At 53.4% G+C, this 27,989-nt stretch overlaps 1 protein-coding gene across 1 annotated transcript; it reads right to left on the bottom strand.

Annotated features, from left to right (window-relative positions):
• Nucleotides 1–26: 26 nt before the first annotated feature.
• WDR91 (WD repeat domain 91) lies at nucleotides 27–26,268 on the bottom strand. The gene is made up of 15 exons (XM_045855733.1): nucleotides 26,114–26,268; nucleotides 24,683–24,862; nucleotides 23,900–24,107; nucleotides 22,135–22,217; nucleotides 21,005–21,135; nucleotides 19,839–20,004; nucleotides 11,821–11,976; nucleotides 10,622–10,824; nucleotides 9,072–9,222; nucleotides 7,691–7,785; nucleotides 7,422–7,590; nucleotides 5,065–5,173; nucleotides 4,175–4,287; nucleotides 2,753–2,950; nucleotides 27–506 (listed from the first exon to the last, which is right to left on the bottom strand). Exons 1-15 carry the CDS (start codon nucleotides 26,234–26,236, stop codon nucleotides 342–344), a joined length of 2,250 nt encoding a protein of 749 aa, XP_045711689.1. The 5' UTR covers nucleotides 26,237–26,268; the 3' UTR covers nucleotides 27–341.
• Between the last annotated feature and the right edge of the window lie 1,721 nt (nucleotides 26,269–27,989).

The following is a 27,989-nucleotide window of genomic DNA, read 5'->3' as shown; positions in this document are numbered from 1 at the left end:
AAACACACCAGGTAACCGCGAAAGCATTGGAAAAAGAAGGAAACTGAGCAAATATATACAAAATACTGTCCATCTCTCCTGGGCCGGCAGAGTGGCCACCCCCCTGCTGTCTGCAGTGTGCTTCTGGCACAGCCCAGGGGGCTGGTTTCTGGGCACTCGTGCCACCACTCCACGGGGCTCCCGTTTCCGTCAGGGCACAGGACCGAGCCCCCAGACAGCCTTTCCCTGAAGATTCCCGGCCCTGGCAGGGAGCCGGAAGGGGAGCGCCCCGTCTTCCTGTCCCATCTCTCCCTGCGCCCAGGATCGTTCTGCTTCCGAGCAAGTCCCCCAAGGCCTCCCCGTCAGACTTTATGGGCCAGGAGGGTGGTCAGCTTGATCTTGCCATCCATGGAGGCAGTGAGGCAGGTCCCGCAGTCCATCGCCGTGCTCCAGTCCACAGTGACCACAGGGGCTCGGTGGCCACCCAGGCTCAAGCAGCTCTCCAGAACCTTCTCATCCCCGCCCAGCTGTAAGAGGACGGGAGGTGGGGAGGGGGGTGAGCACACACCACTCACAAATACATCCACTGTACCCCCCGAACCACCTGAGCCTGGGGGCCGCCCCCCAATCTGAGGATGTGCCCGGGCACACACGCCCACCTTTCCAGAAAGCCTCTTTAATTTCCTGGACTAGGAAACACCTTCATTGTCCGGACTACAGGTAGCCCTTCAGCTGAAGTGGACAACAAGTCTCTGATACACTCCGAAAGACAGAATTTCCCCCCGCCGCCTTTGACTGGCTGCGGGCCCTGCCCTGCCATGGGCGCGCCCCGCCCCTGCTGTGCTCCCCACTGTCACCGCCCCAGAGCATTATGTCACATGTCCCCTTCTCAGTGCTAGGCCGGGTCCCCCAGGGATGGTGAGCTGCAGGAGGGCGTGTCTGGGGCAGCTCCTGCCGTGGGGCCATGCTGCAGCTCCCAGAACACGCTGGCCCCAGCGGGTCCCCCATCAATGCACAATCCCCCTCTCCTGCGCCCCACAGCACCAGCAGGTCAGGCCTCCTGGGCAGGTGCAAGGCGTCAGGAGGCAGCGAGGAAAGGGAGACCGGAACCCACAGCACTGTCCAGGAGCACAAGACTGGAGGTACACTGCGTCCGTGGAGAAAACACCTTTCAGTGTCCTAAAATGCTGATAGACTGTAAGTGGGATCTGAAGTTCATTACATTCCTTAAGTGATTAGACCCCATTGCTGGCATTTTAAAAATTATACGGAGGAAAATCTTTTCACCCATTAACTAGTCACAGAGAAAATCTGACTGCAAACCATATAAACTGATCAGGACAAAGGACAAAGGCTGCATGATTAAAAATCAAACACGTATACATACACACAGCATGCATATGGCAACACATAAAGATCATACAGAGAGCAGAGGAGAGCCTACCTGAAACTCAACGTTTAAATAGTAAAATAAAATTGGGGCTGCAAACAAAAAGTGCTGCAGTGTTTCCCAACAATTACAAGAAATTGTGGCGCTAAAGAGGGCACGGGCCACCCAAAGCCTCACATCTGTGGGAAAGAGGAGCGTCGCCGAGAGTGAGCCCGGACTTCCCAGGGCGCACTCCAGCTCCACAGTCCAGAGGGCTCTTACTTCCCCTCTCCTCTCCCCGCTCCCAAGGCCTGCCTCCCTCTCTTCTCTGTCCTCCCAACTCCTCCCAACTCCTCCTCCTCCTCCTCCAAAGGCCTCGGATCCACAGGACGCCCTCCTAGGGGTCTTCCCCGACAGCCCAGCTTCCCCAACTCAGACGCCCAACACTGCACCGTCCCCCGAGGCCGGTGCCCCTTTCTCTTTCTAGTGGGAGTGGGAGTGTGAGTGCGAGGGGAGCGCGATCGGACTTTGTGCGTCCTGGGGGCACGCCACAGGCCACAGGGACCCCCACAACTGCCGTCCGCTGACAGATGAGCCAGGGCACTGAGCGCACACAGCCACGAGCAGAGCACCTCCCACCTGGTGACTCTACCCACAGAGCAGGCACCACCGTCGGGCGGAGCTAATGCCCAGGCCGCCGCCCGAGTGCGCCTGGCACCGGAAGTAGGTGTGCGCTCAGGCCGCCAACACAAAGTCTCATCACTCGCCTGTGTGGTAATACTAGTAACACAGAAGATGTTTATGACTTCATGCAGTCACGCAAAAGGAGGTGCATGGACCGCAGAAGCCCTGACATGAGGACTGAAGGGAGAAACTGAGGGAAGAAACAAAGTGGACAACGTACTTCACAGGCTGACAGTTCCCACCCCCAGATCCGCCTCAGCCAGGGGCTGTAGCGCCCCTGACCCGCAGAACTTCCGATGCAGCGGTAAATCTACACCCGGTTAGAGTCGCTACAACCGGCCACGTAAGCACTGACCCGTCGGGAGCACGCCCCCCCAAACCGACACACTTCCCAGCCCTCCTCCCCACTCCCTCTGTTTTCCACAGCAGGTATTATAGGAAAGGAGGGGAGGCAGAAGAGGGGCAGAGTCTCATCAGAGGACGGCGAGTGGACCAGCAGAGACGGGAGCGTGGCTCTCTGCCCCCACTCCTCTGCCCGCCGCACGCTGCTCTGCCCGAGCCCGGGACCTGCCGGGCAGCAAGGGGGCTCAGGCACCGTCCATCCCAGCTCAGAGGCTCCTCCGGGGCCATGGGGGGCAGGGGTGGGGGCAGAGGCCCTGCTCAGCCTGGCGTAGCCCTCCTGGGAGGAAGTGCCCCACCCACCACGATGCCCCGAGGTACCTTGTAGATGATGCCCCCGGTGGCCGAGCACGTCAGCATGTAATTTCCCTCCGAGTCGAAAGCGAAGAGCCGGCCCCGGGGAACTTGAACCTGCTTGTAGCCGCTGTAACCAGACAGCACAAAGGGGCCCGTCGCGTCAGCTGGGAGGCCGAACTCCGACACCTTCTGGCCGCTCTTGTGGATGTTCCACTGGATGAACTGCAAGCACAGAGCACAGGCAGAGCGCTCTCAGCGGCGGGTCGGCCCCCAGGGCGGAGGCCGGGGGCCCACAGGCCACGTGGACGGGTGGCAGGACGGCCCCGGTCTCATCTCCTCCCAACGCAATGAGGCCATTTTTCAGGGAAGCAATTCTAGAGAAAGGGTCAGCACCCTGACATCAAGGTCTGGCCTTCCTCTCTCGCCTGACCCCAGGCAGCAAAGGGTAGGCAACGGCTTTTGCATGGATGCCTGTCTCTCAAGCGGGGGGAAGGGTTCGAGTGACTGTTATTATTGCGGTGGGTGTTCTTGTTATCATTAGGGTTAGAACCCAAGTGGGTTTTTCTGACTAAGGAATTCCCAACGTAGAGAGGACGGATTCCCAATCCACTTCCAGCTTCTCAGCAGCGCAATCAGCTGCACACAAGCAACGCCATTACAAACTGAGCTTCGTGCGTAATTCTCCAGCCTACCCCGGGACAGGCTGCCGGGGTGTGACCGCCACCCCAACAAATAGGAAATCGGGCTTTACTGTACAAGTCCTCTTCCCGTGGTTTTCACGTGAAGAATTCATCTTGTAATTACTGTTTTCGAATGGATGGCACGGGCAGACAGGACAAAACCCAAAAGCTACAGGAGGCACACGTGAAAAGCGGGTATGCTGGCCCCGCCTCTGCTCACCCCCCCACCCCGAGGGCTCCCTTTCTGAGGGTCCCAGAGTATCCGTCCAGAGAGAATCTACAAGGGGCCCTCATCTTCACTCCCCCCGCCCCCCACCCCGCCTTCTCACATCACTTAACTCTGCTCAGGCCCATGCACCCTGCTCTGGGAAGCCGCCCCCAGACCCGCAGCAAACCCTACAGGTCCATGCTGGGGCCGCCTGATGGCTGAGCTCAGAAATCCCAGCCCCACGTGGGACCCCACAACCCCAGGCAAAGCAGGGTGGGTCACTGGCTACAACCGGGAGGAAGGGCGTGGGTCCGCCCCTTTCCGAAGAATGGCCAGCTGCCTCTGACCCTCACAAAGATCCTGTGAGGCTGGTTCCTTTTATTGTGCCTACTCTAGGGAGGACGAAACTCAGGCCAGGAGGGGCCCAAGGCCACCCAGCCAGGACAGGGTGTGGTCAGAATTCAACCCCGCCCACCGTGCTGTCCAGGTGCCCCCCTGGTGCTCAGATGCCTGCGCCAGGGAAGGGAAGTTCTCGACCCACGTCCTGCGCCCACCTACCTTCCCGTCTTCGCCGATGCTGTACACGGCGTTCTCGTCGTAGCTGAACTCCACGGAGCACACCTCCCCGCAGTGGGCCTTCCAGCTCATGGCGCACTCGTGCTGCTGCATGTCTGCGGCACCAGGCGGAGACCACAGTCAGACTCCCGCCCGGACCAGGGAAGCATCCGCCCACGCAGGAGGCACCTCCCGCCTGGTGCCCGGCGAAGGGAGCTGTTTGGGAGGCAGAGGGCCTCCCGGAGGTGAGCCCTGCTGGGAGGGTCACTGGCAGCTGCAGCTCGCTCACTCTCTCCTCTGCTGTGTCTCATCTTCTATCCGATCTATCTTAGAGAGAAGCTTCTTTGCTGGAGCTAGAGTGAGGTTCAGGAACCCGGGGGTGGGGCCTGAGCTCCTCTGTAAGGCTAGGAGGACACGGCAGTCCTTCCTAGGAGGCCTGTGTAACTTCCCACGAGGGGGTCTGCCGAAGACACAGCCCCTCATCCCATCTCAGGCTCCCTGACTCTGGGCCTCCCGGGACCCGCTGGCATGGGGATCTTCACGCAGCACCCCCGATGGTTCTGAAGCACCCTGTTCTGCCACTTTACGGGGACAGTGAACCAGCCACACTGAGAGGACAGGGTGCCATTACTCTCGAGTGTCCTCCTGGGTCTTAGTCAGGCCACGAGGACTCACATGGAACAGCTCTCAACTGAAGGGCTGCTACGCTGCGCCCCTCCCTCCTGCACCCACAGACATGGACCGTGTGTGGGGTGACTGCAGAGGTTCGGAAACAGCCGATTCTGACCACAGGTAAGTTCTTTTACGAGCACCCTGAACTGGGGTTTCGCTTACAGCCCAGCTGGCGAAAGTCCAGCTCTTTCCTGGGCCACTTCGGGGGCACGCCGGCTTACCAAACAGCCGGATGACGCCGTCAGCCGCCCCGGTGACCAGCAGGTTCCCGTTGTGATTGAAGGCTGTGCAGTTGATAGCAATGGGCCCCGGGTCCAGGGAGAACTGGAGCTGGAGAAAAAACAACTAAATGTTACAATGTAGCAGAACAATAAACCAAAATTGAAGACCAGTTTCATCGGAAAGGGGGAGGAGCCCGAGACTGGGGAGAGAGCGTGCAGGCGCGTGGAGAGCACGGGGTCGCTCCACCTTTAAGCCTCGGTGGTGCACAGCGCTCCTGTCACGGCCTTTCCTCCCGCCCTCTGCACGCCTGTGGGTTCAGTGTTCTTCCGTATATATTCAATGTGTAATTTAAAATGTTAAATAACAAGTAAACCTAAAATTGCAAACCGTGGTCAGTGCCTTAGAGGATAAGAACAGGATTAAGGGGACCTAATTAGGCTGGGCTGTTTGAGAAGCAGCGAAGAGGCGCTGGTGGGCAGGCCCTGCCAGAGGCGCTAGGGCAAGGCCCTCCCAGCGCGGAGACAGCGTCAGGAAGGGCCCAGCTACAGGTGAGCACAGGAAGTCTCGAGGGCTGGCAGGGGGCAGGGTCAGAGCGCCCAGGGCCCCAAGGGGACGTGGATGGGACACCTGGATGCGCAGGAAGGTCACGTGGCAGAATCTCCTTATCCTAGGCAGCACCAGGGGTGGGGAGTGGGGGGGGGGTGGGGGGGGGGTGGGGGGGGGGTGGGCGCCGCAGTGGGACAGGCCTACAGCGAGCTGTGCAGCTGAGGGGCACCGGGGGACGGCAGGTCTGGAGATGCAGAGGAGTCATCAGACAGGAAACGCATTTTGGATGCGGCACCGACAGCGTTCGCTCACAGGCTGACTGTGTAGGTGAGGGGGGGGCACAGGCCCAAGAAAGGCACCCGGTCCTCCGCACTTGCCCAGATGAGGAAAACCAGAGGGGGCCCAGACGGGCTGGGCGTGGGGGTCAGGAACCCCTGTGTGCCCAAGAGGCTCAGCAGATGCCTGCGAGACTTCCCCAGGGGCCGTGTGCCGTTTCACGGCATGCGCAGCGAGACACACGGCAGACACCTGGAGCACAGCCCGCCGACGAGACCCTTCGGGTGTCCCGCGACGTCAGGAGGCTGTTCCACAGGAAGGCTACACCGCTTCTGAGCACCAAACTAACTTCAAGAAGAAACATCACTGCCCTTTGACCAGGTGAGTTTAAACATTATTTGATCTCTCTGTGGCAGGGGTCCCCAACCCCGGGGCCATAGACTGGTACCAGTCCGGTCCATGGCCGATCAGGAACTGGGCTGCACAGCAGGAGGTGAGTGGCGGGTGAGCAAGCGAAGCTACACCAGCATTACCGCCTGAGCTCTGTCTCCTGCCCTCCACTCCCCGCCCCTCCACCGAGCAAAAACTGTCTTCCACAAAACTGGTCCCCGGTGCAAAAGGTTGGGGGCCGCCGCCCTGGGGCTCAGGGCCATGGCTGTGAGCGCCTGTCACTGCTCAGGTGGGAAGGGGCCCTCAGTTCCTGATTCCTCATGAAATCGCCGGCTGTCACATGGCTGTCACGTGTTAAGAACGTGCACGTGTCCTCACACTTCTAGCGGCTGCTGTCATTTCTGTGCGACTCTAAGTTAGCAGGGAGGCAGAAGGAGACACCGGTTGTCTCCTGAAAAACACACCACCTGAATGCGTAATAAAAGAAGCCAGTCTGAAAAGGCCGTACAACTCCAAGTATATGATATTCTGGAAGAAGCAAAATTATGAAGACGGTAAGAAGATCGCACGCTGCCAGGGCCAGGGCGGGGCGGGGACGAGAGGGGCGTGCGAGGACAGTGCAGACAGCCACGCGACGGTGGCCCCGTGCCACCGTGTGCCTGCCCAAACCCACGGCACGCAGCAGACTAACGCCGAACCGGCAGGGAGCTGGGACTCTGGGTGCGGGTGTGTCTCTGTGGGTGCATCAACCACAGCGAGTGCCCGGCTGTGTGGGGACTCGGGCAGTGAGGGGGCGGGGCACGCGGGCAATGGCTGTGCCTGCCTCTGAATCCTGCATGAACCTCAAACTGCTCAAACATAAAGTCTTTAAATATAAAGCATTTAAAATAAGCCACAAGGGCCCTCTAGGAGGCTCTGTGTGGCTTCTAAACTCGAGGCACAATTCTGAATGACTTTAGCCGCCAGCAATCGACCCACTGGAGTGTCACTCCTTTTCAGTACTTAGACTGTGGTGCACCCTCACAAAGCACAGTCTGAGGAGGCCGAAGCAGAGAGAGGGAAGGGACACAGAAGCAGAGGGAGTGCGGGCTCTGCGCGCCCCCAGGAGGGGCAGCCCCTGGAGAAATTGGGGGCAGGCCCATACCTGCTGCTTCATGGTCTTTGTGTCCCACAGCAGCAGCTTGCCGGGAACCTGGTTAGTGCCCTTGCTGCCGACGTCTGGGGCCGAGAAGTCCACCTGGGAAGGGAGGCTGGGCGCTGCGGCCGAGCAGACGAAGGAGGCCCCGCTGGGGCTGCAGGCCAGAGACAGGATTCTGCAACACACCACGGGAGGGGAGGGATGAGCTGGGACCAAGGCTCAGCAAACAGCCGCCCCCCCTCAGAGCACAGGGAGGGGAGTGGCCTCCAGCTCACCTGGGCATGTCATCATTGATGTTGATTTCACAGAGATTCTTCTTGGCTTCCGTGTCGTATAGGCGCACTGTCCCCACACCACTGCCCAGCAAGAGCTGGAATGACAAGGGCCGGGAGGTGTGAGGAGCAGCAGGTCAGGCGGGCTCGGGAGGACCAACGAGGGCGAGGGCGGGCTCTCCCATGAGATCAGGGTGGGCTGCAGCGGGGAGGCCCCGTCCACTTATCCAGGTAATTCAGGTGAAATCTGACTAAAAGCGACCCCATTTAAAAGGTAAATAAAGCCATCAGGGCTAACCTCAAACAGAGGTAAAACCACACGCGGAATCCGGGGATGGGAGGGAGGTATCGCCCCACATATACCTGGAAAAGTTCTGGGTGATTCAATGAGACCCTCTGCTCTTTCCTCCTTCTCTGGTCATTAAATCCCAGCTGCTCCAGCCCCTCCTTCTCCCTCCTGACCTACCCACCACTACCCCCTCGGGTGCCATTTGCGTGTCTGGGGACAGCTCTGGCTCTGAGCCTGTAAAGGCCTCCAGAAAAAAATAGAAGAAGCTATCCTTGCCTTCAGGAACTTACGATTCACTTGGGGAAAAGCTTCAGGTAAGGAGGAGCACCAGAAGCAGGTCTGCAGGGAGCCCCCCAGGAACACCACCCATGTTACGACCTCAGCATTCACTTGGCAGATGAGCACTGGGTGAGCCCTGTACGCCCCGAGGGCCTAGCACCATAACTATAGTGCCTACGGTTGTCAAAATTGTTAAAAAAAAACAAGGTCTGCTCCCTGAGTTGCCTGCTATGATCCCCTCAAAATGGAATACAACGGAACAAAAAACTACAAAGCAACTTGACCTCCTTAGGCCAATCTCAAACATTGAAGTCCAGAGGGAACGAGAACACGTGTACTGTCCCTGCAGGCAATCACACCCGTGGGAACCACCCCTCCCCCCACCCCAGCTTCAGCCGCTTCCCTTGGCCCTGACACAGGAAGGGCTCCGAGCCGGAGGCGGGTGGGTTGTTGGAAATGTGGACGGATGACAGGACTGACGGGGGACACAGGAAGTAAGCTGTCTCTCCCCAGACGGAAGACAAAGCCAGACCACCCACCACAGGTAGGAAGGTGCCCTCTACCACCTGACTGGAGGGGGTGCTCCAGGTCGCACTGGGGTCTCATTTCAACTCTTCTTGAACCAGTAACCTCCCAGCCACCCCAAACAGGAGCCTGCAGGGACAGTCCTGCACGTGTGGTCCCTGAATTCCCAACGAGGGAGCCAGGGCGGGGTCTGGCCTGGCTGCCTGGACTCGGCCTGGGCTGGCTGACCGCTGGTGGACGGCCTGCGGGGTCCTTCGCAGACCCAGAGCGAGCGAGGAGGCGTTCACTCACCAGCCGGTCCCGCTTGGTGGCCCACTCTAAGGACAGCAGCGGCGACTTGGAGATGGAGGACGCTTTGGTCTGCATGATGGGGTTGAAGGACCACACTTTGATGACCCCGTCTACGTCTAAGCTGGCAACCCTCCTCCCCGAGCAATCCACCCTAAGACGAAAAGGGGGGAGCCGTTAATGTCCGTCGTCCTCCTCAGCTAGTGCAGATGGTCGCCCTCTCTGACTCTCTGGCTGTTTATTTCATTTTATTTGGCTTATGTATTCACTCTGCTTTCTATTGTTGCATTAGAGCGCGTTCTCTGCACTTACTAAGGAAACCGCCTGCTGTTAAACAGTGCGCCCTGGCTCCCGGGCCGCGGCCTCGCGCCTCTCATTCGCTGCATCTCCTGGCTACACCGGTGTTCTTCGGCTTCGCTTTAACTCGGGTTGTTTTGTTCGGCGCGGCCCCTGAGTGCCCGACCCCCACTGCCAGGGTTGCCAGAAAGGGGCTACACTGAAAGGGACTGGCGAACCTGAACGAGACCCCAGCAGTGGGTAACAGAAAACAGTACCTGCCAGTGTGTTGCCTTAGACACGAGTCAAGCCGAGACACAGAGACAAGCTCTCCAACTCTGGAGGGAGGCTGGACTGCTCTCTCTGGGCCGCTGGGCAAGGCCGCTGGGCAGATGCGGTGCCTTGTGGAGGCGGCACGTTAGGGCGAACAGCGCTGAGCAGTCCCTGTTCTACCTTAACTGGCTGGGCGACTATGGGTCGCCTTTCTCTTATAAAACTCACCCTGAAATGCCTATCCTCCAGTGACGAGTGGGCTATTTCTAGAAATATCCGGGCATGCACTTGTCTAACAACTACCTATGAAAGACCTGTTGTGTGCTGAGCCCTGCGGTAAAAACTGCGCACAGAACAGTGAGCGAGATGCACTTGGCCCCAAGCTCAGGCGCTGGAGACTGGCGGCCTCCTGCACTCGGCTCTGGGGCCCATCGGGGCCGTGAGTGCATGGGACCCGCCGACCCTCCGAACATTACACTGTGAGGGTCTCCTCACGAGAGGCCGTGTTCTTACCACGTGCAGGTAAAAACCTGTGCATGGCAAATGCAGGGTGGGGCAAAAGTAGGTTTACAGTTGCTTGTATGGAAAATAACACAGTAGTTAATAAATAATAACACAAGAATAAACTCTGTTTTGTGTACTCAAAACTATAAACCTCCTTTTGCCCCTCCCTGTATTTATCAAAAATCCCCAACATAAAGCAAATTAAAATGGAGCTCACCTGAGGGAGTACAAATAAAAGGCAACTGTCTCTAGGACTCAGAGTCCGGTGCTTCGGAAGGACAGACAGGCGGACGGGGCCCACAGCGGCTGTGAGCGGGACAGCACCACACGCGACGGCAGCGGGCCAGCCCTCCTCTGACCCTGAGGCATGACCATGGTCCTTCAGGAACCACCCACTTTCCACACTCCCTGCCAGCCACACCACGCACACAGCTTCCTGGGGAGGCCAGCGCCGACGAGCCAGCGCTCTCCCTGGCTGGGCCCCGCCCACCGGCACCCACCTGCAGTGCATGATGGAGGAGTGGTGCTCCCCGTACTCCTCCTGCCCCAGCACAATGAACGGCTGCTCCGGGCGGACCCCTCCACCCTCCGGGCCGGCTGGGGCAGCCCGAGTCCCGGTCTCCAGCGTCTCCAGCGTCTCCACGTGGAGCTCCTGGTAGGGCTCTGGCTCTGGGCCACAGGCTTCAGGCTTCTTCTCCGCACACTGTGCCAAGCAAAGTGGGGGGTAAGTCAGCCGTGACAGGTCTGCGCTGGGCCCAGCCAATCGCCACATCCAGGCACGCACTGCAGGACAGTGAGGGTGCCAGGCTACAGCACACTGCGGGAGGCTCTCGGTGGTCGCGGGGCCCCGAAGAGCGAGCTCTGAACTGCAAGAGCAAGACCCAGCCGGCCCAGGAGGGGCAGGTGCCTGCTCTCCCGAAGCCCCTGGTTCCAGACCTTGCTCTTTCACAGGCCTGGCTGAGGAGGTCAGGAGACGCCACCTTGACAGACCAGGCCTCTGAGGCCTTTAAAACGGGCAAGTAGCTCTGGTAAGGAGATAAATGGTCAACAAGGGGCCAGCAAGAGACTCGGGCTGCAGATCCCTGGGGCTTTGGTCCAGAGTGTTTGAGAGAAGTGGAGGCAGCTCACATTGCCCAAATAGCAGACCCTGCCCCATGTTCAGCAGTGAGGGGAGTCCCAGTGCTCAGTGTGGCACAGGCTTGGTTGCAGAATGACACTGGGTGGGCGTGCGGCCCTCTGGGCAGCAACTCCAGCAGATGGGCCTTGGGGTGTAGGAGAAAAGGATCCTGAGATGAAGCAAGTCTGGGGATTCTGCACTGAACCAAGGGAAAGAGGTCTCTGTCCCACTAAATCTGGGAGCCCATGACATGCCAACGTTAACAGGCACAACGAACCTAAGAGAGAAATGCAGCATGCAAGGGGGCCCCACACCGGTTCACTCACAGGACTCATCTTGTGGGAGCGTTTTCAGTTGGCATTTTCTGGCCCCTCTTTAGAAAACGCTGCATCACCAAGAGGGGCCACTGAAGAGCCAGGCAAACCATGAACAACTGAAGTGCAAGCAATCAAACCCAGCTCAGCAGAACCACACTCCACACCCGAGCAGAAAGCCTGAGGGATGAAGGCGGGCCCTGTCCCACCCCACCATTTCCCGTGGCCTTCCCACGGGCGCGCGTGAGATGCTGAGGACCAGCCTCACCTGCAAAGTCGTAGACAAGAGCTCCTTCCTTTCCTTGCCGTGATCCTGCAGGCGCCGCTGACGGTGCTGTGACCAGCTGGATTCCCCAGTGGCCAGCCCGCTGAAGAGGCTCTTCCCATCCTTGGGCCCGCACGCTGGGTCCTTTGGCTTAGCGGTCTGGAGGATGAGACACCAGGCTGTGAAAAGTCTCTTCCTGTCTGTCTGTGCCCACGCCATGACACCTGGGCCGAGAGGGGAGAAGAAGCCAGGGAGTGGCTTCTCGACCTCACAGCTCCTGGGTGAGTTTCCTGCCTGGCCATGCTGAGCAGGTACTTAAAATGTTGCCCTCTTACTGGTGGGCAAAGTCAAGAGTGAAACATGGGTGCTCTGGACCTCCTCCTTTCTGTCACAAGAGGACAGGCCACCAGCACTCCTCAGCCTGCCTTATCGCTGTCACCTGGAAGGAGGTACCTCCTTGATCTGATCTCGACAATTACCTTTAGTCAAGGGGGAAGAGATTGGCGCTCACTAAGCAACAATGATGAGGCAGGTCAGCCCCGACACTCGGTGCCCTAAACATTTACAAGCAACAGTATGTTTGGGCAATACAAAAAAAAATTTATGCAACATACAATCACCTCTCTGGAGGGAGAAAGGAACACAGTATCCTTTTGGGTCAAGTGTATGACTAAGCCAGCTAGTGTGAACAAATATTCAGGTATTTGGAAATGATGACTAGGCAACCAGAAATTCTTAATAGAAATTATTGGAAACTCAAGGACCTTTGAGCAAGATGAATTACACAGGAAGTAAGCTGGCATCTTGTGGCTCCTTTTCATAATAAGAGGGGTCAAGTTAACCAAATAAATTCAATAGTCCCCACTCCACTCCCATGCAGAGAAGATTCTTAATCAAAACCCTTTAAATTTATTTTGATTTTTTGAGAGAAAGAAACATCAGTCAGTTGCCTCCCATATGTGCCCTGACTGGGGGTTGAACCTGAAACCTTTTGGTATATGGGATGATGCTCCAACCAACTGAGCCACACCAGCCACGGCAATCAAGAGCCTTTTTTGAAAGGAGCTGCCACCTGATATCCCTTCCAGATTATCTGGCCAGGGTCTCTTTTTCCAACCTTATTCCCACAAATTCTGATGGTAAAATATCTTCCCTGCCTTTTTACAGGGATAGGCATGCAAACAGCCACTCAGGTTTGAGACCAACCTCCTGCAACACATTTATTTATACACAAGACCTAAGTCAGGAGAAGACGCTCCCCCAAAGTCCACTGTCCTTTCCAGTTCTGCTACTTGCTATTTCTTATGTCAACACTATTTCTTATGTTAAAACAACTTAAGATGATTTACATAGATTGCTTTAGACCCTGGGGTCATGTGAACCGTTAAGAAAGGAGATTACAAGGGACTGGAGCCTACTCTGTCTGACCAGCAAGGTATTTGTTATTTTTTGTTTTTCTGACTGAAGCGACCTCCAGGGATATCTACTGATGTTGTAACAGATGTTTCTTCTAGAGAACGCAGTTGATTCTCCGAGTTCCAGCTTATTCTTAGTCAAGATAAAAGAAACAATCTAAGAAGAAAACGAACAACAACGACAATAATAGCACCGGTATATTTTATTCACTAAATCTTACATATGCAAGGCACCATGCTAAAAACTTTACAGACTTTCCCTTAAAGATGAAGACATTCTTTGGACACGAGGAAGCGAGGCTTAGAGAGGTTTGGTTACTTGCGCTCCGCGGGTACAACTTGAAAGAGCTGCGATTCACACCCAGACCTGACAGCAGCTCCATGCTCTGAGGAACCTGAAGACAGAAGTTCCATGCAGGGAACATGAGGGAGAAAGTGACAGTGAATAGGAAAGATAAGAAATGTCACAATCCCGGAGCTAAATACCATCACGAAGACAAGGCCCTTCTCTCAGGGCTCAATGCGGGCCACTGCTGGGAAGGACCCCATGGTCCACGGAACACGGGGCAGGTTCCACAGTGTTAGAAAGTGCAAGGCTTCTCTTAGTTCCCAGAAGCAAGGGCCGTCACGACAACTGACAACAGAGAGGACCTGAGGGAACCGTGGCGTCCCTCACATGTCCCCAGGAGGGTGTACTCACTCCCTGGGAGGCGATCCAAGGGTGTCAACCCCCATTACACAAATCCACTGATTCCTTCTCACACCTACGGGTCCAGAGGGCAAACTGCTCAGAATGGAGAATTCCACGGGGGTAGCTACACCTGTATCAGACAAAATAGACCTGAAGCCAATGACTGTGATAAGAGACAAAGAAAATCAGTACATAATGATAACAAGGTGAATTCATCTAGAAGATGTAACAATGGTAAATACATACACACTGGAGCACCTACACATAAGTCACATATTAACAGACCTAATGAGAGAAACAGGCAGCAATACAGTAAGAGTAGGGAACTTCAATACCCCACTTTCAACAATGGCTAGATTATCCAGACAGAAAAGCAATAAGGTAACACTGGACTTGAACTACACATTAGATCAGAAGAACCTAACAGACATTTACAGAACGTTCCATCCAAAGCAGCAGAATACACATTCTTCTCAAGTGCACAAGGAACGTTCTCCAGGACTCGTCATATATGTTAGGCCACAAAACAAGTCTTGACAAATTTAAGAAGACTGACATCACATCAAGGATCACAATGGTATGGAACTAGAAGTCAATTACAAGAAAACTAAAACATTCACAAATATGTGGAGATTAAATGACATGCCACTGAACAACCAATGGGTCCAAGAAGAAATCAGAAGAGAAATAAAACATCTTGAGATAAATGCAAATGGAAACACAACAAACCAAAATTCACAGGATGCAACAAAAGTAGGGATAACCCTAGCTGGTGTGGCTCAGTGGATTGAGCACCAGCCTGCATACCCAAGAGTTGCTGGTTCGATTCCCAGTCAGGGCACATGCCTGAGTTGCGGGCCAGGTCCCCAGTAGAGGGCGTGCAAGAGCCAACCCCACACTGATGTTTCTCTCCCTTTCACCATTCCTTCCACTCCCCTTAAAAATAAATAAATAAAATCTTTGTTTAAAAAAGGTAGTTCTAAGAGGGAAGTTCATAGCAATAAACTTCTACACTAAGAAAAAAGAAACTTACACCTCAAGAAACTACAAAAAGAACAAATAAATCTCAAACTTAGTTGAAGGAAGGAAATAACAAAGATAGGAGAGGAAGTAAAGAAAATAGAGACTAAAAAGGCAACAGAAAGGGTCGATGACCCTAAGAGCTGTATTTTTATTTTACAAGATGCACAAAACAGACAAACCTTTAGCTAGACTACCCAAGAAAAAAACGAACAGGCCTCAACAAAATAAAGTTAGAAATGAGGAATTCCAAACATTTCTCCAAAAGCCTAACATTGTGGCAGAAGAGACAAAAGAGCTGGCAGTAGAGGCCATGTTTTCTGGACGCAAAGGTGGTCACAGGAATTATTCCACAGCAGCTACAGAAACCGTGCTGAGCAGAAGGAAGATCGGTGCCCTGGGCCGACAGCTGTTTTCTGCAGTGGTGGGGTCCCTGAAAGGGGGAAGGCTCGAAAACCCTGCAGCCTACAGGTCTGACAGATCTAGCAACCTGACCAAGAGATCTTTACACTGGGTATTTGTGAAGAAAAGGGGAAGAACCCATATAAAATCGCATCCATGCCCAGGGAAAGTACACAGACCCCAGGGGGGTCCTCCCTTGCAACCAGAGGGGGGAAAGGCTACAGAAGGGAGACAGACACTATGTTCGCTCCTTGTGTACCCACTGCACCTGATAAACGGTGTCTTTTCCTTTTCTGATGCTTGATATTAAGAATGCTCAATTCAATTGGCCCACACTGATGGAACAGGGACACTTAGGATGGAGTTCAGATTCCTCTAGCTGATACAAACGCCACTTTTCACACCACCCCAGCATGGAGAGAAACTAGGTTGAGAAGTACCAAGTGGAGCTTCCCACACAAGTCAAGATGGCCAGGATGCTGTCCAGCACATCATCAGGCCGGGGACTGGGCAGTGTTCCAAAATGCAAATGAATGTCCCAACAGGCACCACCAAAAGGCCCTACAACAAATTCGGAAGAACTGTCTTGATGATGACAGGCCAGTTCATACCGGGAGAGCCATGGCCCTCAGCGTGACCGACCAGAGCCTGCTCATAGGAGACCCTTTCCTTAAACCGTATCGAAGTTACTTACTAAGCAAGGGGAGCAACAGCTAAAAATGTGCTCAGAGCTGATAACTGCCTCCAGCCACAAAACACTTGAATGAGTAGGCTAAGGTAAACTTATTTATGTCTAGCTAAATGTGTCTAACTGAAATAAGTGTTCTCTGTGACTTAACCAGTAATTCAGAGTTTCGCTTTAAGAGCACCCTTGGTAAAAATCTTAACTACTGGATTCACATAACATTGCAATGGCCCAAGTTATGTCCAGTCACATTTCATCATGATCCACCTCTCTCCCGCAGTTCAGGAAAGGGATTTTTGGCCGATGTCTCATCGCTGGACCTCCTGGCTTCTCACTCTGCAGAAGGCTATCAATTAATTTTCAGTGGCCAGAACAGAGCTCGGTGGGCAGTCATCCGGATGGGACAGGAAACAAGTCCCAGCAATCTGATCTCCCCTGAAGCAAAATAAAGCCACCCAGAAGACAGGCCCTTGAGACGCAGAAATCGCCGAATGATGGATGGGCAGGCAGGCGCCCTCTTCCCCAGCCGGCTGACAACCATGGGAACAGCCCCAAGGGCAGCTGTACTCACCACGGCTGTCTCAGTAGCTGTGAGGTAATTTGAGAACACAGACGTTTGTGGACGCTCTGTTTTCTTTACATGACAGCCAATTAGAGCTTATCTCTGTAACTAGTAATTCCCACGTGCAGTCCTTCCGCTCACTGGTGGGCGGGTGTGGAAGGAGCGGAACCAGGGCTGGAGGGAAGGAAGGAGGGGAACTGCAGGCCAGGGAGCCTGCTGCTGAGGTGCCCTCAGGGGCCGCCATCCTCAGGGTCTCCCGGGGGCCTGGGAACCCCGGTTTTACAGCTACTTCCGTGTGTTGTTTATATTTTGCCTCCAGATTCAGATCGAAAGCACAGAGAGAGTTTCACCCTTTATTTCGCTACCTAAATACTATGAACATTTCAGTAACAATGACAACAGTTATAGCAACCAAGTAATTACAGCAACCAAGAAGTGGGCAAAATACCTATGTGACAGGAATGTATACTGATACACACAAATAATATTTAAAATAGGAACGCTTAATCACTTTATGTGCTGCTAATTTACTAGTAAAAAGAAAAGAGGAAGTCCTGGTAATAGTGAGAAAAAGGCTACACACTGAAGATGTGCTAACACAATGATGTGCCTTTAAAAAACACCCAGTGTCATTTTCTACCGAGTTCAAAGCAATATATCATTAAAATCATAGGAGCTGATCATACAACCTGCTGTACGATCATCCGTGTGTAACAGAGAAGTTAAAAACTGAGAATAGTCCCCCCTAGAGGAGGGGACCCAGGATGGTGAGGGGTGTAGAAAACAAACCATCAGTCTGAACGGCTGTGGGGAGGGGAGGGATGAGCAGAGTGCTTAGCGTGGAAAAGACGGCAAGGGCCGTCCTAAGAGAATCCTTGGTCTGAGCAGCTCCAGAAAGCAAAGCTAAGCTCAGTGAGTACAAATTATAGAGGTTTCTACTGACAGCTTTACAATGGGCAAATGTTTCCCATGTTGGCAGGAGTGAGCTCCTCATCCCAGGAGGCAATCAAGCAGAGAACGTGCCCTTCTACTCAACAGGAGGGTGGGCCAGATCCTGGCTTTAAACTGTCTTTGACTTTAAAATTCTTTGGTCATTTTGAAATTCAAGTCTACTAGTTATTTTTAGAATTGAAACATCGATACTGAGTCTAATTAATAAATCAGTAAAAAAAAACAAGGGATGGAACCACTGGGTTTTGCAGATTGTAGACACCTATCATCTCCACTCAGGAAATGGAAAGAGGGAACCTTCACCTGACATATCACGAGGTGACCTGAGCTTTGTTTGAATGTAGACTGGGGGCAAGGTAAGGAAGGTTTGCTATAAACTACACGTTCTTACCCTCATCTCTTGAACGTGAACTGCACAAAAAATTCCCGACCCCATTTCAACCTCACTTTATGACACTTAGACCCTGAATACCTAAAAAGTAAGGCCACAGGCTTCACCCCAAAGAACCTACATCTGTGTTTCTTTTAAATATTTTTTAATACACTTGGATAGTGTCATTTCATGCACACTCTAAGGGACCTAGCACTCCCTACATCATCTGTAACACTCACCAAAGATTGTCCCGTGAAAGAGATCTACAAAGTGAACAGCAACACTTATTCAGACTGGAATTCTAATAAGTTTCAAATTCAAAACAACAGTCGTAGGTACCGGGACTGATTTTCGACCCATGGATGCTAAGATTATAGTCACTGTGCACTGCTGGCACCGGAGGTCTCAGCACTGACCCGGGAACCCAGGCAGGCCAGCACCTTCACAAACGCAACCACTGCCCTGGCCAGTGTGTCTTGGTGGGTTGGGTGTCGTCCTGCAGACCAAAAGGTTGTGGGTTCGATTCTCAGTCAGGACACACACCTGGGGCGTGCAAGAGGCAACAGATCAATGTTTCTCTCTCACAGTGGGGTTTCTCTCCCTCTCTTCCCCTCTCTCTCTAGAATCAATTTTAAAAAATACAACAACTACTACTACTAAAATGTACTGAGTCCTTATCATCTGCCCAGCACTATATATACCAAGGGCCCTTAGATCAGCTCAATGCACTCACTGACCCCACCCCCAGGGAGTAAATACTATGATTACCACCCCCAAGCAAACTGGGGGGAGTTCCAGCAACCCGAGCAGGGACGATACCCCAGGAGCTGGTGCCGAAAGCACAGCTGCTTGTCTCCAGAGCCCCTGCTCTGTCTAACCCGGCGCCCGGCTCCGCGGCGGCACTTCAACGGCGGTCCTGAACCCAGGTGCCCGCTAAAGGCCCCACGGCCCTGTGGCAGCCCCTGCCTCCGGGCGCAGGGAGCTGCCCCAAACTGCCGTGTCACTGGCAGGACTAGGAGGGCTCACTTTATCTGTGACGTATACTACAAGTTCAGTGAGAGGGAGGCAATAAAGTGCAACACTGGGTCTGTGGAACATCCACTCCAGGGCCTTCCTGAAAGCGGTGAATCCCGACCATCTCTGCGAGGGACACTGCTCCATGGGCCCTGCGGCTGTTTTGGATATACTATACACTAGCGTAAAAGAAATTCTGCAAGCTCCTATGAATGGGAAACAATAGTAAAATTCCTTTGCTGAATCAGTAAATCCCAACTTGTACAAAAAATTCATCGCTTCAGAAGTAACTCTAATGAGCTCTTTATCTACATGCTGCTTTATATTCCCCATAACGGAAAATTCCAGAAGCTTCAGCCACCCAATCACAGTCACAAGCCCTCCTGAGAACAGAGGCGATCTCTGAGAAGAGGGGGGGCCCCTCAGACCGACTTCCTCTCGCTGCCATCCACCCCTCCACCTGCCGAGTGTCGAGAGCTGGGGCCTTCTGAGAGCTGGCACCGCGACTCAGGCACTGGTCAGAAGGGCACGTGCTGGGGAGGAGAGACGTCCCTGGGTTAGACACGGGTCTGAGATGGGGCACTACCTTTGGTCAGCACACACACGTCTGTCTGCAACACGTGCGATTCCAGTGCAGGTGAGGTTTGGAAGGGGTGGGGCGGAGAGTGCGTTAAGTGGGGGCTCCTCCTACTCCCTCAGCCCCTCCACTCCAGTCCGCCTCTCGTCTCATCCTGCAGAGCTGCCACTGTCTATGGAAGGAGGTGTGAATTTCAGATCTCGCCAGCGTGCCCACGAAACCAGCCCTACGCAGAAGGCAAACACATCTCCCCTGGACAAGTAGGTGTGAAAGTGCGGTCAGATGTCAGAGGCCTTGTGGCTGGAGCTAGGAAAGCCGGAGGTGTGCTTACCTGACCACTGATGGACTCTTTCTTGGCTGAGCTCTGAGCCTGAGGAGGGCCCTGGGCAGGTGACAACCTAGAGGGGCTCTTCTTACTCTGAGGCAGCAGCGAGGACAGGAAGCCCACACGAGGTGACTGGGAGAGGGCGGTGCTCCTCTGGCTGCACATCATGGCTCTGCACAGGCACACACAACACCAGGTCACAGGGCTGCAGGGGACGGGGAGAAGCCACAGCACAGACCTGCGGGGCTGTGGACGGTGCTGAGACCAGGGCCGTGCTGGGCTGAGGCATGTGATCCTCCGCTCTACTGCGAGTAAAGAAGAGAGCCAGTCTCCCGTCTGGCGCTGGGTGCAGTCTGCGGCTCTCCTTTGAGGGCCCTGGTAAAGCTCAGAGGCCCTGTGTGTGTTCCTGACATGTCTGAAATGATAATCTAGATACATTGGGCTACATAAAATCTCTCGTGAAAATTAACTTCGCCTGTTTCTTTTTACTTTTTTTTATTTTAACATAGCTTCTGAAAGTTTTTAAGTGACATTTCTTGGCTTGCATTTTATCTCCATCAGATGGTGCTAGCTCAAAAAACAACAGTGGTTTTGCCAGGTGTGGGACTTGGCCCCCTGCAGGATGGGAACCTGACTCCCCACTCACTCACCCACTCACGCACTGTGACTGACCCCTCTGTGCCCACATCCCCTCAACTGCTGCTGCTGTTAGGACCATCAGCTGGGTCTCCTGGTTAGCTAGCTGTTTGATTAATGTCGCCCAGACACCTAACCCCGGCCTGCCTCCCTCTTCAAACCCTCACGCAGGAGCACGTTTCCACCATGGAATGCATCCAACGTGTAGTTACCTATCTTTCCAACCACAAAGTACTGCTTTCAATGCACAAAATCTCCCCACGGCTTTAGGACACGGTTGTGTTTATTTATCCAGGCTGCACAGACCTGGATGTGCAGGCGCCTGCAGAGCTGGGCAGGCTCAGAGGACCTCAAAGGCCAGGGGTAGCTTACAGAGAGCTAGGAAGCAAGGACAGTGAGCGCAGGAGGCTCTTGGGCAATTCTGCGCCTCCAGGAGCAGCGGGGCCACAGCGAGGTGCTCCCCAGGTAAGTGCACAGGGGACGGAGGGGAGGAGGGGGCTAGGCCCTCCCAACCATGAGGTGAGGCACACACTCACAGTTCCGAGTCCCCCAGGCGGTCCATGTTGGAGACATAAGGAGGCAACTTGTGCTGGACCGAGGTCTCTTCCTCTTCAGGCTGTTGCTCCTCTTTCTTTAGTCGGTGGATCTCGGCTTGCAATGCAAAAAGCTACATAGAGATGGGGCCAAGTTAATTCACGACATCACCTCGCTGGGGAAGGTTAGACACAGCACATCCCACTCCCAGCCCCACTGGCTCCCGGGGCCACGGGCCCTCAGTCTCAGGGTGCCTGTCCCACTAGGTGCTCACTGCGGATGGGAAGAACAGGAAACTGCAGCTGTCACTTGACTACAGTGAGGTGAGAAACTAAAACCCGTCAGCCATACAAAACCTGCTTTTTTTCCCTTTTTTATCATTTGACTCGCTTCCCTTTTGTCATTGGACTCGCTTCCTCCTGAACTCACTGAGAAAAACAGCTCCACCCAATTCTGCCTTGTTCTTGGGAATCTACAAAGTCAGACTTTGGAACTCTCACGGAAAAATGTTTTCGATAGGCTTTAAACAGCATTTCTGACTGTTTGCCTGAAGAAAATTATACACGCACACCTAAGACCCAAGCATCTTAAACCCCCAAATCTAAACAGTTTATAATCTTTCTTGTTCTGAAAATCTCCCTTTTTCTAAAGATATCTTAATTTTGAGGATGGATAAATGCTCCTCAGGCAAAATGCAGAGGCGAATGCAGGTCCCTAAGCTCTATCATTTTACTAAACTAGAGAAATGCAGAGCTGGGCAGAACAATTGAACTATGTCTGGGCTGGAAACAATACAGGTGTGGGTTCATGTGGGAAAGGACTGGGGCAGGTACGAAATAGACGCATGAACACGGGTTGGTTGCCAGGTGGTATGAATGCATAAATAATCATTTCCCCCTTAAAGGTTCCTTACTGGCACTCTGCTGGTCATGCGACACACATGACTTAAAACATGAACCTCGCCTCTGGTTTTCAGACTGTTAGAGCCCACAGGTGCCAGCCCTGGTTTTCTGGAGACACTCCTTCCGAGAGCAGTGCTTTCCTAAACTTCACCAGCCCTCCACTGCCGCTGCCCGACTTCAAACGTGAACGCGGAAGTCCTTCCCAAGACGCAAGTGCATTCAGAACCAACCTTCTGACGCAGAACTTCATTCTCCTCTTGAACCTGGTTGGTCCTCTGGCACTCCGCATCAAAGTTCAGGATCACGGGCACTGGTGCACGAAGTTAAAGAATAAGCCTGCCTGGGAAGCGCCTCAGAGGCCTTCCCAAACTCCTGACGCAGCAGCATCGCCCTTGAACTCCAGAGGTGGGGAGTGAAGCACAGACTCAGTGCTACAGGCTCCTCTCAACCTTTCGAAGTAGTCTCTCCCTTGAAGCCAGGCCTGGCCTGACTTCATTCAGACAGACGTTCAGACAGACAGACAAGCACGTGACAATCTGCCTGGCTAGCCCACGGAGAGGACACAAATCCAAACCTGAAGTTCTCCCCCAATGCCAGCAACGAAGAGCCACATCCATGGGCTTCACAGCCAGCCTAAGCTTCGGTAACATTCAGCCAAGAGCAAGCCCAGTGGCCACGGGCTCTGCAGGCAGGCAGGCTGCAGCTGCTCCACCAGCTGGGCAGGAGGATCAGCCTCTCTCGGCTTTCCCGGGCCCAGACTGAACCTCTCCCTGGCCAAGGTTTAGACTGGGACAAAGCTCTCTGCAGGCTGTACAACCACATGCCACCACGGGAACACCCACGTTGCAGGTCAGGGTGTCAGTCTTTCCCAACTACCTCAGACAGCCTCGGTCAGGAGGAGCGCAAAGCAGGCAGGGCCTCGGTGCTGAGGAAGTGAACGGTGGCTTGAGTGGGCACCGTCTAGCACTGAAAAGACCTGGAGGGACATTTTCAATTCCCCTAGAGGGCCCACGTGGTTGTGCCTTAACCAGCGCTGGCCTGACACCCCTGCCGGTTTCATCTGAAGGCCCCCGGGATGCAGAGCAGCAGCGAGGCCAGGAGAAAGGCAGAGCTGGCAAGAGCGGAGTCCACGGCAGCCAGGGCACAGAAGGAGAGGGCCCCCTGGTACCTCCACCGGCAGATGTTCCTCCCAGAGGCCACAACGGCCGCCGTGGGTGGGCCTCCACCACGCCCCATTTATTTATCAGTGACCCGCCAGGCAGCCCCCCTCAAGCCAGACTCCCTTCTCCCCCCTAGAACTCCAGCCCAGCGAGCATTAGCAATGGATGATGGTCCCAGGCCGTGGCATCGCAGGCATTTCACGACAAAATGGTAAATACAGGACGCTGTAAACGATTTACCTTCTCGCCTTTCTCACATCACCACATACATATTTTTAAAGCGGCTCTATATTCTGGCAAGTTGAGGAACACTGAGGTCGCAGTCAGAGAAAGCGACCTGAACACTAATACAGGGAGGAAGTTCCAAACCAGGAAGTGTTCTCACGTGCTACCGAATCCCGACAAAGGCAAGCGAAGTCCTGGGGGACACAGAGCGGGTGCCCTCGAGGATGGCCGGCTTCACTAAGCACCAGCTGCCTGACCAATGCCTGTATCCACTGAGCGAGGGCCTCAGCCCTATGTGAGGGCTCCTCCCAGAGCCCAGCACTGGCACTCCACTACTACTACAGCCCCCACCCAGCCATGCATGTCAGCTATTACTTCGGCAGCAGAGTGTGAGAACAAAGACTCAGGATTCTCTGGCCTACCAACAAAACTAACCACAATCTGTCCAGCCCCGCTCACATGACACATGACCGTGATCCTCGGGCGCTTTGCAGAAGAAGTGGTTGCATCAAGAGCAGTGACCACTGATCACATTGTCTGGATGCATCAGTGACCACATTGTCTGGATGCATCAGGCGAGGCCCACAGTGCCAGGCAGCTGAAAGGATATGCATGCACCGAAACAGGACGCTCAGGAAGTTGTGCAGGGACACAATGAAGGTGTCGGCCCACTGTCGAGAAAAGTAGGTGGCGAAGGTGGGGTTGGTGTCTGGGGATGGCAGGAAGGGCAGGACAAACCAATCCTTCCACTCGGCCTGGTTCTGGAGCTCCGTGGCCTGCTTTGCAAAGAACTCCTGAGCCTTGTCATTTCTGTTTGTCTGCCAAGACACAGAGAAGGTAGCAAGGAGGGGGAAGAGACAGGAGTCCAGGGGTAAGATTCCTCGTCACTGTACAACAGAGAGCCTTTGGATATCAGCTAGGTAAGTGGCCAGACATGATCTACAAACTTGAAAAAAGAAAGGAATTCATCATTCTTTTCTCGAATTCCTTGTAATTTCACAGAAGCTGGCTTAAACTTAAGTGCTGATAACAAATGCCACCCTAAAAATGAATTCCTAATTGATTTTCAACTAATGTAACTATTTCCCCAGGTCAGCTTATAATCTTTATTACTCAAATTTGAACCCAGCTACTTATAGTCTCTAAAACACCAGCCAGGCTTACATGTTAAAACAAGAGAAACAGGAATGAGGAAGACAAGTCAGATGATCTCCAGATAGGAAGGGGGAAAAGATTAGGAATACAGTCCATAATAACTTGCACGGTGACTGTCCCACCCTTTCCCAGAGTAACACAGAGGATCCTCCCTGGAGGTGAACTTTTCTTTGAAAAGAAAACCTATTTCTGGATCAAATAACTCTTTCCTCCAAGAAATCCCAGAACCAACAAGCACCTGAATTGTGTAGACGAGATAAAAGCGGAACAGGCTGGTTTTCAGCTTGTTGATGGTGGGTCTATATATGTCCTCCAAGCGGCTGAAGAGTCGCCGCTCCAGGTAGCTCCAGTAATCCCGCAGGGCAGCCAGGTCATACACCTGCATTAGCTGCTGCAGCTGGTCCACGATCTTGTCCACCTGGTGAGAGAAGGCAGTGAAGGACAGAAGGGAATCCTTCCCTCACTCCACAGAGTTAATACAGCTTTTTTCCTCTTGCTGTGGCTTCTGGATATTAAAAAAAAAATTTAACTTAGCAATCTATAAAACTTGAAAAACATATTAATGCAATAGATTTCAAGCTATTTTCTGATGTTAGATATATGGCTTGACCCTCTAGTAAGTGGCGGAAATTTCAGGTGTAAAACCACTGACTCGGGAAGCAGGAGACATGGGTCCAGGTCTTGGAAAACAGAGTGAGATCCTCTCCGTGGTCCTCCTCTCTGCTCCACCATTCCAGGAGGTGCACTGACTGACTCCTTCAAGGCATCCAAGCACCCCCAGAGCGCTTGCAGCTGCTCAGAATGTCAGCCAAAGAAGTCACCTCCATCTAAGAAGCAATCACACCCGAGTACACAGTGTGGAAAAGGTTTATGGCTACCAATACCAATCCAACACCCCACCTTAGAGATCAGACAGGGAGGCCTGGAGAGCTGTAATGCTTCGCTTTTGCCACTAAGTAGCCACTAAGTTCAGCAAGACAAGAAACGGGTCTCCTAGCTCCCTTCCGTCATTCTTGCTGCTGGCCCACTTCCTCTCTCTCAGGTCACCTGTCAACATTCACTGAAGTCAGCAAACATCCACGTATAAATTCCAAGAACTTCTCAACGGAAAATCACGTCTTAGCGGGGGAAATATAAAGTATTGAAATGCGCAAAGAGGTCTTCCTCAACTGCTGAAGCAACATTGCCAGTGAGTCACCGACAAGGCCATTTTAAACAAACACCGCAGATACTTGAACCCAGCCATCATTTTGGGCTGCAGTCCCCTTTGCTCCCAAAGCCATCGGAAGCTAGCTACAGAATATCTGCGTTGCCGAAATTCAACCATCTACCCAGCCTTAGCTCTGAAAGCCTTATTGCCATCCCGGCCAACGACTAGCCAGCACCTGCTGGAAGGTGGGGTGGAGGACTGAGCCCTGAACCAGGAGTTCGGGGACCTGGGCTCCAGCCTCGGCGATGCTCCTGACTCGCTGGGCAACTTCAGGCAAATCATGAACCCTCGCGAGGCCTCAGTTCCTCATCTGTCAAGCGAGGGCCAGACGCACTGAAGTCAAGGCCCCCCAGTCCGGTGACAGCGCCACTCCCGCCCCTAAGGGGAGTGCTGGGGAAGAGCCCGCTCCGGGCTCCCTCAGGGCGGCCTCTGCCTGTGCCGCGCCCGCCAGCCTCTCACCCGGAACCCCTTCTCCTTGTCCGCCTTGATCTCGGCGTCCAGCTGCCTCAGTGTGTACGTGAAACCGCGGAAGAGCAGGTACTCGCGAACCAGCTCGTCTGTACGCTCCACGGCCTCCGCCATCACTGCGCCAGCGCCTTGAGGGGCAGCGGGCAAGTGAGGGACGGAGGGGCGGGGCTTCGGCCGCACAGGGCGGGGCCGGGAGCGGGCGCCAGATACGTCACTCCGGGGCCGACCTACCAGCCCCTACGCACTCCTTGCCGCACGCCTGAGGCCCCGCCCTGGCCCCGCCCTAGCCCCGCCCATCTGTCCCGTAATCACCACCCAACCCAAAGAGTGACTGAAAGACGTAATTCTCTCCTCAGCTTCCTGGCAGCGGTGGCAGGGGCTTTGTCGTTTGAGTTGTTGAAAGTGGGGGCAGCCATCCAAGTCAACTACCACTGGACCTCGACAACATCCCAGATAGTCACGAGGTGGCCAGGGGGCTGAGTACCCTGCTTATTTGCATTATATTGCGGAATCCTCTAAGCCCTACCCCCATTTTGCAAACAGGAATCTGGAGTTCCCAGAGGTAAAGGGACTTGTATGAAGTCACACAACCAAGTGTGCCTTTAGGGAGATCTAAGTCCCCCAAAAGCCCTGTTTGTGATACTGTACTATCATTCTGCAAGATGTTACCATTGGGGGAAACTTGGTAAAGCGAACATGGGATCTCTTTGTATTATTTCTTACAACTGCATGTAAATCTACAATTATCTCAAAATAAAAAGTTTAATTTTAAGAAGTGTGATATAGAACTGAAGATGTAATATGATTGCTTTTATAGTATTTTTATATCACACACAAAATCAGGTAGTTGGAGTTTATGGGTGATTTCTTACTTGCTCTTTATACTTTTAAATATTTTTCAAATTTCATGCTATGAACACATTTATTTTATTTTATAAATATAATGAATATCTTTAAACATAGCACGTTCATTTGTCATAATAACCATATCTTAGCCATATCTTAGCCAACTCAGGCAAAGCCAACTCAGGCAAAGATTTTATCAACCCCAAAACTTTTAAATATGGACTACTGCTAAACTAGGAATTCCCAATTCTGAGCTTATACAATTCGGATTTTGGAACCAAGTACAGGAAGGGCCTCACACCTGAGCTCTGATGAGCAAGTGGCATCATTTCCCTGGCTCCTCCATCGGGAAGGTGCCTCGGATCAGAAGGAGCCTGCTCCCTCCAGCTCTCACAGTCCACAGGCCTCATGCTGGGATCAGCACCTGCTGGGAACTGTGGTGTGTCTGTTTAGAGCTCATGGGTCCCAAAGACTGAAAGTGAAACACCTTCTCTTAGACCACTGTGACCACATCCGTTGTGGAATAGCTCAGGTTAGCGTCAACAAAGTCCCTACTTGCACAAAACAGAAAGCCACCAAGAATGGAATTAGACTTCCAGCAGTAGGAATCCATCGGTTTATGAGTCCATAAAATCATTCACTTACACTGCTGGAACAATTCAAGTCTCCTAGGTTAATAAGTGAAACTGCTTTGGCAAACATCAAGTGGAGGACAGCATGGGGGAATCCCATCTCTGTTGGCACACTTCCTAAAAAAAAACAGCTCCTTGTCCCATGCAACCCTGCTTCCACCTTCTGCAGTAGCTGGCCCAGCTTCTCCCTTTCTGTCTCTCTCTCTATGTACACACACACACACACACACACACACACACACACACACAATATATAACATATGTAATTATAATATAAATGCAATATACATAATTAGTATTCTGAATCTCTGGAGAACACTGACTAATACATCTTGCAAAAGGTTTCTTTACTTTCAAATAAATTCACTATTCCTTCATAAGTATCTAAT

Source organism: Phyllostomus hastatus, unplaced genomic scaffold (genome assembly GCF_019186645.2).
Source record: "Phyllostomus hastatus isolate PE091 unplaced genomic scaffold, TTU_PhHast_1.1 phas_scaffold_114, whole genome shotgun sequence".
Lineage (NCBI taxonomy): Eukaryota > Metazoa > Chordata > Mammalia > Chiroptera > Phyllostomidae > Phyllostomus > Phyllostomus hastatus.
This window is presented reverse-complemented; position numbering and strand designations above follow the sequence as displayed.